Genomic DNA, 15,445 nt, shown 5'->3' with positions numbered 1-15,445 from the left:
ACATTGGTAAAACGAATCTTCCTAGGAGAGAGACGCCCAGAGTAGTTCCTTTCAATTACCTGACATCTCTACATTTCAGGTTTTTTTTCTGATAATTTCAATAGTTTCTAGGACCCCAGGCTTACAAAGGTAGTGTTTATCCATCCATCCATTTTCCAACCCGCTGAATCCGAACACAGGGTCACGGGGGTCTGCTGGAGCCAATCCCAGCCAACACAGGGCACAAGGCAGGGAACCAATCCCGGGCAGGGTGCCAACCCACCGCAGGACAGCTAGTGTTTATATATCTCTCTATTAAAAAAGTCTTCCGTCGTGTTAGTCAGCCTTGACCACACCCCTCCGCGCTGCTCGCCCAATCATTCCTCCTTCTTCTCACATCCTCTCACCATAGGACCCCACGAGACTCTCACTGCTGCGAAGTCGCCGTTCAGCGCAGTCAGTTATAATGACAAGGCAGAAATGCAAATTGTCTATTCAAGAACGTGGAATTTTAGATGGCGACAGAAAAAGAGCGTCAAGAGCTGATGATGAACGTCAGAAAAAAGAAAATGAGCAAAAAAGAGCAGCATATAATAAACATAAAGAACAAAGAGAATCGGCCAATAAACGAAAAAGAGAAAAATAACCCTAACAATATGCGAACAGAATTTGAAAAAAGCAAAGTTTATAGAATATAAGGTACAGGATAAAGTAATTTATAATATTGATTTTTAATGAGGCGTTAATGTAATTTAATTTTTTATTTACTTCTCATTACGTTTTACTTTTTTACTTCTACTTTTTACTACGTTTTATTATTCATTGGTATTTAAAACAGAGAGTTGTAGTGAAATACTCAAGTAACTTTTTGTATATTTTCACAATTACTATTTTTCTCTTTTTAAATCTTCATTGTACTATCTTTATTACTCTTGTTGCACTGAACATGTCAATAACATAAGAATTTCCCTCGGGATGAATAAAGTGCTTATCTTAACTGATTTCCTATCTGTAATAACTGAGGACCAAACCGTCCTCCTCCCGCGCCCCGCATACTCTTCTACATGCCATCTCGCTTTCTCTGACTGTGCGGCACCCCGACGATCTTAGAGCGGCACAGCTGTGAGATAGCGGGTACCCACTGCCTGCCCCCGGGGATTGGTGAGTGAAGTGAGCAGGGGCCAGAGCCCCCTAGTTCAGTTTAAAGGAATTCCAATAGAGAACTGTACAAAACAGACAACTAATACATTCTAATTTATATATTCTATAGTATATAAATGTGTTGCTACTGCATTTAACTTGTGTGATGAACGTGAGAATGATCAATGACCGAGTTCTCGTTCCACGATGAAGATTAAGTTGTAACTAGAAAGAATCGTGCCTCCAACTGGTGGTACTTGCACATGCGCTTTAAACATCTGAACGAAGGCGACTGATGGCATCACGCATGCTCCTTAGCTTGCCTGTTGAGTTCTACTGAATTGATTCCTTAGCTCCTGCAAATCAATTTCCACGATTCATTGAAAAGAGTCTTTGATAAAGAACAAATCGTTCGCACATCGCTTGTCACTAGAATGGGGGGGGGGGGGGGGGGGGAGGGTCTTCAATTCAAAAAGTCATTCCCATGAGGCTTTAGATTTCCTGATTATAATGCGTGCTCACTGAGGAAGTAAATATAACACAATATTTTAGGAAAACAGCACGTGTTTTGTACCTTTTGAACATAACGACTGGATAACGGACATGTGGATTATGCGACACAAGTAATGTGAGACATTTTAATTTTTTCAAACTCTTTGCCGTTGCTCCGCCACCATTGGCTCCGGTTATATAATAATAATTGTAATATATCATAAACTTTCTTCTCTCCATTCTGCAGGAAAACGTGACATGACTCCTCGGCAAACTACACGGGTTAAGTAACATATAAAAAGCATCACTTTTGTGAGGGGTTTTATATAATGTTAAATGGGAATACTATGGAGTATTTAAGAAGAAATGTTAATTTTGAGCAAGTTTAATTTAATGTTGGTAATTAAAGACAATAATCCAGAAGGAGATTATGCCCCGTGTTTATAAGAAAATAATGTGATGTTTTGTTTCAACATCATTTATTGTATTTGTGTAAAGTGACATCCAAGAGATTTATGTCAACATAAATAGAAAAAGCTCCCTAAAGTGTAAATGTGACATTCTTAAGTTAAAGAACCCAAAGAACTTCCGGGTCAGGTTTAAAAGAGACCACATACACTTTGTCCAGGGAGTCGGAGTCAGCAGAGGAGCATATATAGGAGCATTATACATCGGCATAAATTGTTATTGCACTATTAATGAATAATATATTGCATATCATATATGGTATTATATTAGTATATTACACATTACCAATATAGCTTATTGCACATATTCAATTAAAAATGACCTCAGACTGTGTGTATGCGGATTGATCTAAAGTGTCTACCTGATAGGAGGAATTCAAACAAAGAATTTCCAAGATGATAATGATGAACATTATTATTACTGTAACATATTGAAAAAAGAACTCTACTAAAGGCACTCTGTTAAATAACAGTTCTCATTTTGAACCCGAGACTGTATGTGACCAAGTTGATTCTGAGGTTTGGGAGCTCTGTGGCACCCCTAGTGGTCTATATATAATTTTTTTAATATCTATTACATAAAAAAATCTTGAGACGAAACAAGACTTTTTACAAGAGATTTTTTCAAGTCCTGCGAGACGAGACTTTGGCCATGAGATTTTTTTCAAGTCCCACCCTCCTCTCAAACATTGGCCCACGCCGACGGTCCTCTCACCTCTCATTCGTGTGAATGTTTTGACAGACACATTTCCTGCTTTCTCGGCTCTTATCATTTTTTACGTTTTCCTCACTTTAAGTTCCCAATAAAAGAAGTCGTATTAAGTTATGGTCCCCGTTAGTCGGCAAACGCAGAATATCAGAACAATCAGACTCTCTTTATACACTCACCAAACGACACCATGTCAGCCAGTAGCAGCGGATCCGGCAAACATTATAAGAGTGGTGCTGCTAAACGTAAGGCACACCTGCAACAGGAACTGAAAAACGCTAAGCTAACTAAGATTTCTACCTTTCTCAAAACTGAGCAAGGGCCAGCGGTGGTAACTGAGAATGCTGATGCTGGTGAATCGTCGCAACGGCCGCAAGCAGGTTATGCAGACGGCGCCGTGAGAGACTTGGTTGCAACTACCGAGTCTGGAAGTAGCGATTACAATGGCTTCAGATCAGGTGCTATCTGCTAAAACCGTTAAAAGTGGACAAACTACTAAAGACAAACGAGCAATATATATGAGCAAGCAATTTCCTACCGACAAGGCAAATTTCTTGGAACCACTAACACCTCACTTTATGAGGTCGATTTTCTCAGAACTTGTGTAAAACACGTCGATTGTGTAGTAGTATCCTGTCAGCCGGTGCTGTCGTTTTAATTTGTTACAAATTGTATTTGCTTCATTTTATAGCACAGAACAGTTTCTACTTTCTAGCTAACGTCACATTTTAATAATCTTCCTTCACAAAGTTGTCTTGGAAAAGCATGCGGGTCCACATCTTACATACAGTATATGTATGTACTACTACTATTACCCACCTCTCCCACAATTTATTTTTTGTTAACTTACCGCTGCCCTAATAAGGCGATTAAAAAAGTTATTACAAATTCCATTTACGGAGCCGGTTTGTTTGTCACCAGCGTGTGATCCAATAGTGTCGCCGATACCACTGCCCTGCCGGCCCCTGGGCTCTAGATGCGAATAAATTAGTAACAGGCTGGACAGTAGGGGCCCACCTCAGGGCGCTGCACGGGGCCATTCAGCAAGCTAGCTACACCACTGTCCTTAAGGTTGTCATTCAGGTTTAATGACACATATCGGAGTTTTTCCTTTTAAAATACTGGCATCTCGTGTTGTCAACTCAACAAATAAGTCGCTAAGTTGACTCGATTGACAAAGAACGGGAGAACTGCAAGAACACACTGTAACATGACATCTCCCTAAAAAAGAGCATCATGGGAATTTGTAGCACACCAAACTCATTCCGTCCACGGCTTTAATGAGCGCACACTGCCTCTCCCGGCGGTAGGGGGCGCGAGTCCGTCATGGCTGCTTTAAACACACCAGCACCCAAACTGCGCTCGCACTCAAGTGCCACTAAGAATCGAACTCACCAGAGGAACTGTGGTAATGGATGCTGTGACCTGACGTATTAGCGGGAAAGAAAAAAACGCACTCTGTCCATTTAGAAATGGTTAAAGAAAGAAACTTTGAAATTGAATTTTAGTGATGTGTACTGCAATCGACAGGCGGCCATCGCAGTGTTCTCGTCGAGTCAGAGCGGCTTTACTGCTGCATCCCTGAAGATGTGCGGGTCAGGTTAATTAGACCCGTGCCTTGCGTACTGTGTTGGCTGGGATTGGCTCCTGCAGACCCCCGTTACCCTGTAGTTAGGATATGGAGGGTTGGATAATGGATGGACCGACGTGTCGGGGTTTTGAGTGACAACCCTCTTGTCCGACTCTGGTTCCTGCCTTGCGCCAAAAAGCTCCACAACCTCGAATTTGAACGATCGAGTTTGAGAAGATGTGGTTGAAGTGTTCCGTACACACACCGGTATCCCGTACCACCAGCACTTCTGCAGTGTGTTTGGAGGTGTACCGGTTGTTTTTCGATGGGCACCAGCATTGTTACAACCAATACAGTCCGTCAATTAATTAGGCGGCTGCCTGGGGCGCGGTCATTTGAAGGACGCGATTTATTAAAGTTAAAGGATGTGCGCTCTCGACAACGTGGTAAGGGGGGCACCCCTGGGGTGTGTCATTGAAGTATGATACTGAGTGGGCGACGTTTATGCAAGTAAAAAGTGTGCACGCTCCGTACACCAAGAGGTATAACAACAACATTTATTTATATAGCACATTTTCATACAAAAAGTAGCTCAAAGTGCTTTACATAATGAAGAGAAGAAAAATAAAAGACAAAATAAGAAATTAAAATAAGACAACATTAGTTAACATAGAAAGGAGTAAGGTCCGATGGCCAGGGTGGACAGAAAAAAACAAAAAAAAACTCCAGAAGGCTGGAGAAAAAAATCAAATCTGTAGGGGTTCCAGGCCACGAGACCGCCCAGTCCCCTCTGGGCATTCTACCTAACATAAATGAAATAGTCCTCTTTGTAGTTCGGGTTTTTCACGGAGTCACTTGATGCCGATGGTCATACAGACTTCTGGCTTTTAATCCATCCATCATTGTTGGAACATCATGGTGCTTTGGGTAGATGTATAGATGTGTATACGACACCGCGGCCCCAAGGGGGTCATTTAAGTATGACAACAATGTTCACGTTATGTACATAAACGTACGCCATCTGAAATTCTGAAAGTGCGCGAGCTCCGGACAAGGGGTACCCAACCCGATCGACGGGCACTGCAAATAATTTGTGGGGCACCGTTACTAGGTGGGCGCCGTTTATGAAAGTAAAAGTTAAAGGGCGTGCGCTCTCGACAATGTGGTAAGGGGGACACCCCCTGGGGTGTGTCACTTAAGTAGTGCGAAATACTTCAAATACGCTTCGACCGGCACTGCGCATCCATATGCAGTATGGTCAACACAAGCCGGCCACAAACCCCTCCAAGCACGAATATGTAAACACAACTTGATTACCGGCACTTAATTTCAACCAATGAAGAAACCCTTGTACATTAAATCAGGTCGTGGGCTTATTAAAATAGATAGATAGATAGATAGATAGATAGATAGATAGATAGATAGATAGATAGATAGATAGATAGATAGATAGATAGATAGATAGATAGATAGATAGATAGATAGACATCGGCAGCATATTCCGTTCCAGCTGCCCTCTGCACCGTTTAGTTAATAGTTATAAACCTCAGCGGAGCAGTTTCAGTGCTTTCCGCTAAAGCGGCCACATTTTGAACTTGCACTACTTTGCGTGTTCCGCAGCTGAAACAGGTCGACCGGGACCAGGGCGCCATACGACCACAGACACAGCCTCGCCCGGCGCGCTGCGTTGCTCCTCAGTGCAACTGGAGATCAGCGAGATAAACTGCAAACATGTCTTGGGCGGCGGGGTGCAACGCTGCACTCCGTGTGTATTGTCTGCACACACACACACACCGCACGCGAGCTACTGAAGTGCCTGCCAATCTGCGATACATGACATGAATTGACTAACCGTCCACGAAGGCGCTGAGCCGGACTAGACTGTCCAACGAGAGCGCCTGCTGTTAGCGGTAAAAATTTCTCGCCTGCATCACGCATTTCACTCTCCAGTGGCGTGGATGTAATTTAGCGTAAATAGGAGTCTGGGTACTAGGGGTGCAACGGTTACATTCGCAGCTTGAGCCCGAATAGCCGCATGAAGCGAAAAGCAAGCTGTCCAATTCAGTGGCAGATCGCAGGAGAACAAGCGCGCATGCACTCGCGCTCTCTAGGACTTCTCAGCTGCTCGGCGATCGCTGTTCTGTCGAACCGCTCAATCATGCGAAAAGTGGTTGTACGCATGCGCAGTATACATTTATTCTAACAAGTCAATAAATACGTTTACTGTATTAATTGATTGATTGATTAATTATATACATACATAAATAGATACAATTAAAACAGACCCTACTATAATTATTATCTGTCGTTTAAGTAGGAGCAAACATCCTATGCTTTTCCCATTTTAATGTTTTTTTTTGTCCAGCATTGTGATTGTAAGCCGAACAAGACACGTGCATTTTACAACTCATATTTTGAGACCCTTAAAAATGACACGTGAAAGTCCCCTGGATTTCTGCAGCCTGCCGCTACAAGCCTTTCTTCATAAAACGGTAGGTATGCATTTCTAAATAAAAGACCTCCAATAATTACAGGACATTTTAAGGATCTTCGGTTAAATAAAAAGGCAAAACATGAATTGTTAAATGCGCAGTTGGCATTGACCTTCAAAAAGTCAACTTTAGATTGGTGTCCGGTTTAGCTTTTACGCAGTTGACTTCACATTAGTGCAAGTTATGCCTTATTAAAAATAAAATGAAAAATATTCAGTAATGTTCACAAAAACTGCAGAAGGCTGCCATCAAATTCACAAGTTGTATTTTATACATCGGTGCCGAATTTATGTGCATTTTGCACCCATTTCGGACGTATATGTCTTTTTTTTAGAACATTAGAATAATCGAGACGAGTTCCAGCCATTCAGGCCACAAAAGCTCGCCAGTCCTATCCACTTAATTCTTTTAAAAAACATCAAGTTGAGTTTTGAAAGTCCCTAAAATCCCTATACTTGGTCTCTTATTCCAAATGTCTGTGGTTCTCTGTGTAAAGAAAAACTTCCTTTGTGCAAAATTTCCCCTTACCAAGTTTCCAACTGTGTCCCCGTGTTTCTGATGAACTCATTTTACAGTAACAGTCTCAATCCACTGGACTAATTCCCTTCAGAGTATTTTTGATTTTTTTACATAAAAATATGGACAATTCCGGAAAACAAGGAACACTTTTAAAAACATTGTGGTAATTGCGAAACTTTACACAGTTGTTTTTAACGATTTTGCCATTTTCGTTTCGGAGATATGAAGTCTCAAAGTCCGAATGCCGAACGTCAAACTAACTTGTGGCTCCGAGGCTGAGTACCCGCGCCGGTATCTGGAAGGCTGCTGGTCCGAATCGCCGTTACTACCAAAGGAGATGCAACTCTGCTGGCCCTTGAGCGAAGCCTTTAACCTGCGAAAACTAACAAATTCCTAATACACGAAATTGTAGAAGGCGAAATAAAGAACAAAAAAGACAACTTTGGCTCGGTCTCAGCGAACACGGTTTGAGTGTAAAGGGAGGCGACATCTGGATGGATTTTAGGCTTCCAGACCCCTAGCTGAAATCCTCAGGGGACAGGAGCTTGTTGTAATCTTAGAAAATCAAGAGGCTGTGAGATCTCCCGGTGCCGACTCCAAACACGGCAGGCACATACTGTATTACTATATATATGGAAAAGCTAACGGTATTCCAAACAGCAAAACGTATGTCCGTAAACACCACAATGAGCGCGTTTTGCACTGGATTCGCATCATTGTCCGTTATTTGTCAATGATGGACTCAATGTCATTGTCATTTGCGCTATGTGTCCGGATTGGGTTATGAGTCAGTCCGTAATCTGGGTGTCATCTTTGGTCAGCTTCTTACTTTTCAAACACAATAGTACAGGCAGCTTTTTTCATCTCTGTACCATTGCTCATCTGCATTCTTTCCTCAGAGTGAAAGATACTGAAACACTCATTCATGCTTTCATCGCTACCCGTCTGGACTATTGAACTGCATTGTTTTATAGCCTCCCGACTAGATATATCAATAGATTACAGTATGTTCAGAATTCTGCTGCTCGTTTACTTACACACACTAAAAAAATCTGCTCACATCACTCCTGTCCTCTATGATTTACATTGATTACCAATTTCTTCAAGAATCAAATATAAAATTCTTCTTCTCACCTTTAAAGCCCTTCATGGTTTAGCCCCTCATTATCTGTGTGAGCTGCTGCTTCCCTACACTCCTGCCCGTGCATTGAGATCATCGGACGCTCACTTCCTCGCTGTACCTAAATACAGTACAGGTTAGTAACTATATGGTGACAGAGTTTTCAGTGTGATGGCCCCTAAAGTTTGGAATGCTCTTCCTCTCAGCCTTCAAGAAGAAAAATCTATCATTAATTTCAAACTCCTGTTATTTGCAGATGACGTGGTTCTTTTGGCCTCATCGGACAGTGACTTCCAGCTCTCACTGGAGTGGTTCGCAGCCGAGTATGAAGCGGCGGGGATAAGAGTCAGCACCATAGACATAGAATATACTATACGCCGCATGACCAGCAGCATCGTACGTCAACATCGCCGCCATATTGCGAGTGGCATTGCTGTGGAGTGAAGTAATGAATAATGTGCGGCTTGGGATTGTACAAACCGCTGTACGCTCCAAACCAGATCCTGGGGGATTACATTTCATAGGTAAGGCTGAACAATTGTTTTGGTTATATTTGGCCATTAGAAAATCCCGTTTTATAATCTTAACTCTCAAGGTCACCTTACAATAAAATTAAACAACATTAGTAAAATTAAAACAAGAGAATGATAAATCAAAAAGCAATAATTAGCAAACAAACAAAGATAACTGGCAGTAACAGTGCAAAATTCACAATTGGTATGCCAGTTTGAAAAGACGGCAGTTTTAAAATGTGTTACTGAATCGAGCTGATGTATATGAGAGGGAAGAGAATTCCAGAGTTGAGGAGCACATTGAGAGACTCTCGAGCTCCCATAGAACTGAGTTTGATGTGCGGGTACAGAAAGTAGAGCTGCAGATGAGGATCGGAGTGAGCGAGAGGAGTGCAAGTCTGGAGGAGATCAGTGAGGCTGTGGAGAGCTTTAAATGTTAAGAGCGGTATTTTAAATTGTATTCTGTAGTTAACAGGGAGCCAGTGAAGTTGAGAGAGAATCGGTGTAATATGTTTGCAATCATTGTCATTCAGTTCACTTCCCTGAAGAAACAACTGGCAATACAAGTTATACATTTACACGTTGTTGTCAAAAGGGTCAAATTAGACTGCCTTCTTTACATTCATATACTGAATATCTACAGAAGCTTATAACTGACGATGTACCTGAAAGTGAAATCTTTATCAACTACATTAGATCCTACAAATCGGAATCCACTATGAACATTAACGGTGGCACTGCACGTGACATCCGTCTTGAAAAAATGTTTATTGATGAATGTACAATGGCATGAACAAACGTTTATGAATAATAATATTCGATTTGGAGGAAAGGTACTTTTATGAGGAGGAGATTTTAGACAGTGCTTAGCTATTCTTCCAGATGCCATGCACTCAGCTATTGTGCAGTGCACCTTAAAATACGCAGATAATTGGCATTGCTTTCAAAAGATACAGTTAGTAAAAAAGATACGATGTCCAGAACCAGATCATAACAATTGCTTATTACAACTGAGAGATGGTATACTCACGGATACAGATGGACTTCAGCCACATATTATTACAATTCCTCAAGCCTTTATCTGCGACGACTTAGTTACAGAGAGATTTGGAACAGCAATCTAATTAGACCAAATGCCCCTTTTAACACAACGCACTATATTATGTCCAAAAAAATATTAATGTGGAAAACATAAATACCCAAGTCATTCCATTACTTCCTGGAAAGACACAACTCTTTCTAAGCTCTGACAAACTTGACTCTGATCACAACAATAACCATCTTAAATGACCTTACAAGTTCTGAGCTGGAATTACCTTTTACACTTAAACGGCGTGTACAAAGAAATTTTCCAATAAACCTTTACACTGTGCCACACACTTTATTGTTTGCTTTCTATTTGCATCATCTACACCGTCACACTATTCTATATCTCATTCATACATCACGCTCTTTGTCATTCCCAACACCAGGGGTTGGCGAGCGAAGCGAGCAGGGGGCGGAGCCCCCTAGTTTAGAAATGTTTCGGAGATGGAAGAAGGCATCTTAAGGTTACTTATTTGGGAGGAATTATTTAATAATAATAATAATAATAATTGCCATTATTAGTGTATAAATGGATATAAATAATTGCATGTAAACGATTCGCCAAAATCTGTTGTATGTAAACGATACTATTTTAAACGTTATTGTTATTTCATCAGAAAACCCAGTTTCCACGTCTACCTGTATTAGTATAAGTGGCACCTTTGCCACTCGCAATAAGGTGGACGCGCTGACGTATCGTGTCGACTGGGCAACACAGTGAATGCGGCGTCTATCTATATATGTCTGTGGTCAGCACCTCTAAATCCGAGGCCATGGTTCTCAGCCGGAAAAGGGTGGAATGCTCTCTCCGGGTTGGGAACACATTACTACGTCAAGTGGAGGAGTTCAAGTATCTCGGGGTCTTGTTCACGAGTGAGGGAAGAATTGAGCGGGAGGCTGAAAGACGGATCAATGTGGCATCCGCAGTAATGCGGGCTCTGCAACGGTCCATCGTGGTGAAGAGAGAGCAGAGCCAAAAGGCGAGGCTGTTGATTTACCAGTCGATCTACGTTCCTACCCTCACCTATGGCCACGAGCTTTGGGTAGTGACCAAAAGAGCAAGATCGCGGATACAGGCGGCCGAAATGAGTTTTCTCCGCAGGGTTACTGGACTTTCCCTTAGAGGGCATTTGGTCACGATGCCCCCTGGACGCCCCCTGGTCAGGATGCCCCTTGGACGCCCCCCTGAGGGGGTGTTCCGGGCATGTCCCACTGGGAGAAGGCCACGGGGCAGACCCAGGACACACTGGAGGGATTATATCTCCCGGCTGGCCTGGGAACGCCTCGGGGTCCTCCCAGAGGAGGTGGAGGAGGTGGTCGGGGAGAGGGACGTCTGGGCTTCCCTGCTTAGGCTGCTGCCCCCGCGGCCCGACCTTGGATAAGCGGTGGATAATGGATGGATGGATGGAATTTTGTTAAAAACACATCTTTTCAATGAGTATTATTCATTTTCATCTATATAATTTCTACTGTCTTGTCAATGTCTTTATTGAATTGTAAAGTGTCCTTAAGTGTATGAAAGGCGCTACATAAATAAAACATTATTATTATTAGGTTAAGGGTCGGGCTGGGTGGATTTATGCGTGCCCAGCGATAGACTGGCGTCCAGTCCGGCGATTGCATTCTGTCTTGGCATTTACATTTACTTATTTGGCCTCCGCTTTTATCCAAAGCGACTTACATGTCACTTTGTCACTTGGTGACATTCCTTTTTATTTTCTCCATTTGGAGAACAGAGGGGTCAAGTGCTCAGGGTCACACAGTGTCAGTGATGGGATTCGAACCCACAACCTCAGGGTTTGACGTCCAAAGTCTTACGCAGTACCCACTCTTGTACCCAACATTGATGGGATAATGCAGAGGCGGCCTTTGGGGGGGTGGCGACTAGGGCAATCGCCCCAGGCCCCGTTTTAGGAGATTCTTTTGTCACCGTCAGCTCATCATACAAATACGCGGGGCCTCTGCAAGACATTCAGATCCGTTATAGTCTGAAATACGGTACGTGGTGGATTTCTTCTAACTCCTGCGACAGTTGCGAGCGCGGAAAGAAGCTTTTCAAAGTTGAAACTTATCAAAAATGATCTACGATCAACAATGTCGCAAAACAGACTGTGCAGCTTAGCTATTTTGTCAATCGAAAAGGAACTTGCCTCAACATTGGACCACGAGGATCTTATCAACGATTTTGCTCAGCGAAAAGCCAGAAAAGTGGACTTCCGTTTGGTAAGTGTTCGTTTTATTACAAGTGTTCTGGTTCTCCGTAATTAAATAGATTTGCCGACTCCAGCGGGTTCGGCAGAAATGCAAAATGTTTCTGAATCATTAATTAAGTTGGTTAAAGGCCACTAAACCAATATAAGAACAATTACAATACATAATGTAATCAAACGGCCAATGGTACCTACATAATGCACCATGTTTTTTAACAATAATAAGGCGTACAGCGTTAAAGGCGGACAAGCCCGTGAGCGTGGTGGTACGGTATATAGCCTACACTTGTGGCTCTCGGCCCCATGACACTCGCCCAAGGACCCGCGTACTCCTAAAGCCGCCTCTGGATAACGCAACCCTGATCTTAATTGTGGCGGCACGGTGGCGCAGTGGGTAGCGCTTCCCGGGTCCTCCCTGCGTGGAGTTTGCATGTTCTCCCCGTGTCTGCCTGGGTTTTCTCCAGGCCCTCCGGTTTCCTCCCACAGTCCAAAGATAGGCCAGATTAGGTGGATTGGCGATTCTAAATTGGCCCCAGTGTGTGTTTGGTGTGTGGGTGCGTTTGTGTGTGTCCTGCGGTGGGTTGGCATCCTGCCTTGTGCCCTGTGTTGGCTGGGATTGGCTCCAGCAGACCCCCGTGACCCTGTGTTCGGATTCAGCGGGTTGGACGATGGATGGATGGATGATCTTAATTGTAAAAATGAATGGATGGGTGGATCTCGAACGTCTTAACGTATGGGCACTCGCCGGGGGTCCCAGGGGCCCGCGCTGTCCTCTGATGCCTATGCATGTTTCTGTTTTGCTGTCAAAACTGGGGACCCCAGCGCACTAACTTTGCCCGGGTGTCTATGATGCCGCTATGAAAAGTCCCATTTTTTTCCATGATTATGCAATACGTCTGTGCTTCCCTTCAACGCCTGTAGTCCGACGCCTTATCAATAATTATCGTTGCTATAATTTATAAATAGCAGCACTGCACTTACGTCACACTTTACTGATCACATGTATTTTTTTTGCTGAACGAGTGAGCTTTTCTATCGACTGCTCTTCTACCGCCGTGAACGTTCTGGTTTCTGACCGTCTACCGTGCTGGTGTTAGGGAGGCAGTGGTCCTGTACCATATCAAGTATGATGGATGCGAACGATTAAAATGTCTCCCACCCACCGAGGAGCACTGACATCAGCGGTCACGCGAGGTCGGACGTTCGTGAAGCGGTACTTACCTTGCTCCAGAACTCCCAACACCGTGACAGCAGCCACGTACACCATCTGGTCAGGCAGCATAGTTGGCGACTCTCTGTGCTCAGGACTCGGGCGCTGCTTCTCCCTGAGGTTCTCCTGGAGAGGTGCAGTGAAAAAAAAAAAGTTTACTCCGCCCATTAACTGAAGTGACTTGGACTGCCGTGTGAACGGTTAAGTCTCGGCAGAGAAGCACCAATGCCACAGCGCCGACTGTTGTCTAAACGTGGTATCACTCTTCAAAATACAAGTAACTGTACCAATGCAGTTCCTTCGGAGCGCCGTTTCTTAAACGTTTTTTCTCGCGGCGCAATTTTGCCACCGTTGTGTCTTCGAAACTCTGAATCACCGCCGACATTCATCCCGAGTCCCTTGGAGAAACGCCTCCGATATTCATTCCCCGGATGGGGATTGATACAGCGAAAGTCATCGAGGTGGGGGCTGGGGGGTTTGTTTCCATCTCCATTACAAATCTTAGCGAAACAATGTCAGTTACTTAAACAGCCCGCGACGACCCTTGGCGAGACATCCCGCAAACCGTACGCCACCCTTTTTACCACTGAATGCAATTGCGAAGTCCGACTCTGCGCGACGGGCGGCACGGTGACGCAGTGGGTAGAGCTGCTGCCTCGATGCCTCGCTGTTAGGAGACATGGGTTCGCTTCCCGGGTCCGTGGAGTTTGCATATTCTCCCCGTGTCTGCTTCCGGTTTCCTCCCACAGTCCAAAGAATCCTAAATTGTCCGTAGTGTGTGCTTGGTTTGTGGGTGTGTGTGCCCTGCGGTGGGCTGGCGCCCTGCCCAGGGTTTGTTTCCTGCCTTGCGCCCTGTGTTGGCTGGCTCCTGTAGTTAGGTTGGATAATGGATGGATGGACACTGCGCGACCCAAATTCAGACAACTGGTGGGGTGGCGACCTCCAGTTTAAGAAACTTTGGTTCAGAGCGATGCCATTCTGCCAGTTTGTGGAGGGCCGCAGTGGCTGAAGGGTTCTATTCCATCCTCACCCTTAAAGTTATGGCCTCTTCAGTGGCACTTTATGGCTCTTTACTGGGTTGTGTGGTTTCTTTTTTAACCCTTTGTCTAACTAAGTATCACTTCATTCTGGGGAGGGTTCTTTGTATATGAAGTTGGTTGTTTGAGCTTTGAAAAACTTCTTAAAATGCAGAAAAAAACTGAAATCTTTAATGTATGGTGCAGTAAGAAAATTTGGACTTGGCACCTTTACCTTTAAGAGTGCACTTTCTCCATTATTAAGTAGTGATAACAGAACATGCTATGTTGTCTTGATTTTAACTGACATGCACTTCAATTGCTCCATTTTTTTCTTGTATGCAAAGCAAGCCAACAGATGCCCAGGTTCACTTGGATCCCTATTTGAACTCGTGTCTTCTATCTCCATGAAATATTAGGGAAGCAAGGATTAGTCCAGACTACAAAAAGACTGGAGTGGCCAAATGTTCCATTCTAGCTTTACAAAGAAAACTAGAGGTGTCGGAATTCTCATCCACAGAACAGTCCCATTTGTAGCATCAGATGTAGTCTCGGACCCTGAAGGGAGATACGTGATGGTCATAGGCAACTTATTTAACAGTAAAATTATTTTGATGTTTATGCACCCAATGTCGATGATAAGGAATTCATGCAAAATCTATTTGCATCCATTCTCAATGTGAACACTCATAAAATTATAATGGCTGGGGACTTTAATTGTGTTTTAAATCCACTCTTAGACAGGACTCCTGTGACAGGGGGGACAACATCTAACACTGCAAAGACAATTACACAGTTAGTAACTGACCAAAACTTATCAGACCCCTGGAAGTTTCTTAACCCAAACTCAAGAACATATTCGTTCTACTCACCAGTGCATCATAGCTACTCAAGAACTGATTATTTTTTTATAGATAATAATT

The 15,445-nt window shown here is 43.5% G+C and overlaps 1 protein-coding gene across 1 annotated transcript in view; it reads right to left on the bottom strand.

Annotated features, from left to right (window-relative positions):
- ltc4s (leukotriene C4 synthase) overlaps positions 1-13,663 on the bottom strand; it is a 63,696-nt gene extending 50,033 nt beyond the window's left edge. The window contains exon 1 of the mRNA XM_028812989.2: positions 13,518-13,663. Coding sequence (XP_028668822.1) covers positions 13,518-13,578 — 61 coding nt within the window. The 5' untranslated portion in view covers positions 13,579-13,663. The remainder of the gene's footprint in view (positions 1-13,517) is intronic.
- Positions 13,664-15,445: the final 1,782 nt, after the last annotated feature.

The sequence above is a fragment of the Erpetoichthys calabaricus genome, chromosome 11 (genome assembly GCF_900747795.2).
Source record: "Erpetoichthys calabaricus chromosome 11, fErpCal1.3, whole genome shotgun sequence".
NCBI classification, from domain to species: domain Eukaryota; kingdom Metazoa; phylum Chordata; class Cladistia; order Polypteriformes; family Polypteridae; genus Erpetoichthys; species Erpetoichthys calabaricus.
This window is presented reverse-complemented; position numbering and strand designations above follow the sequence as displayed.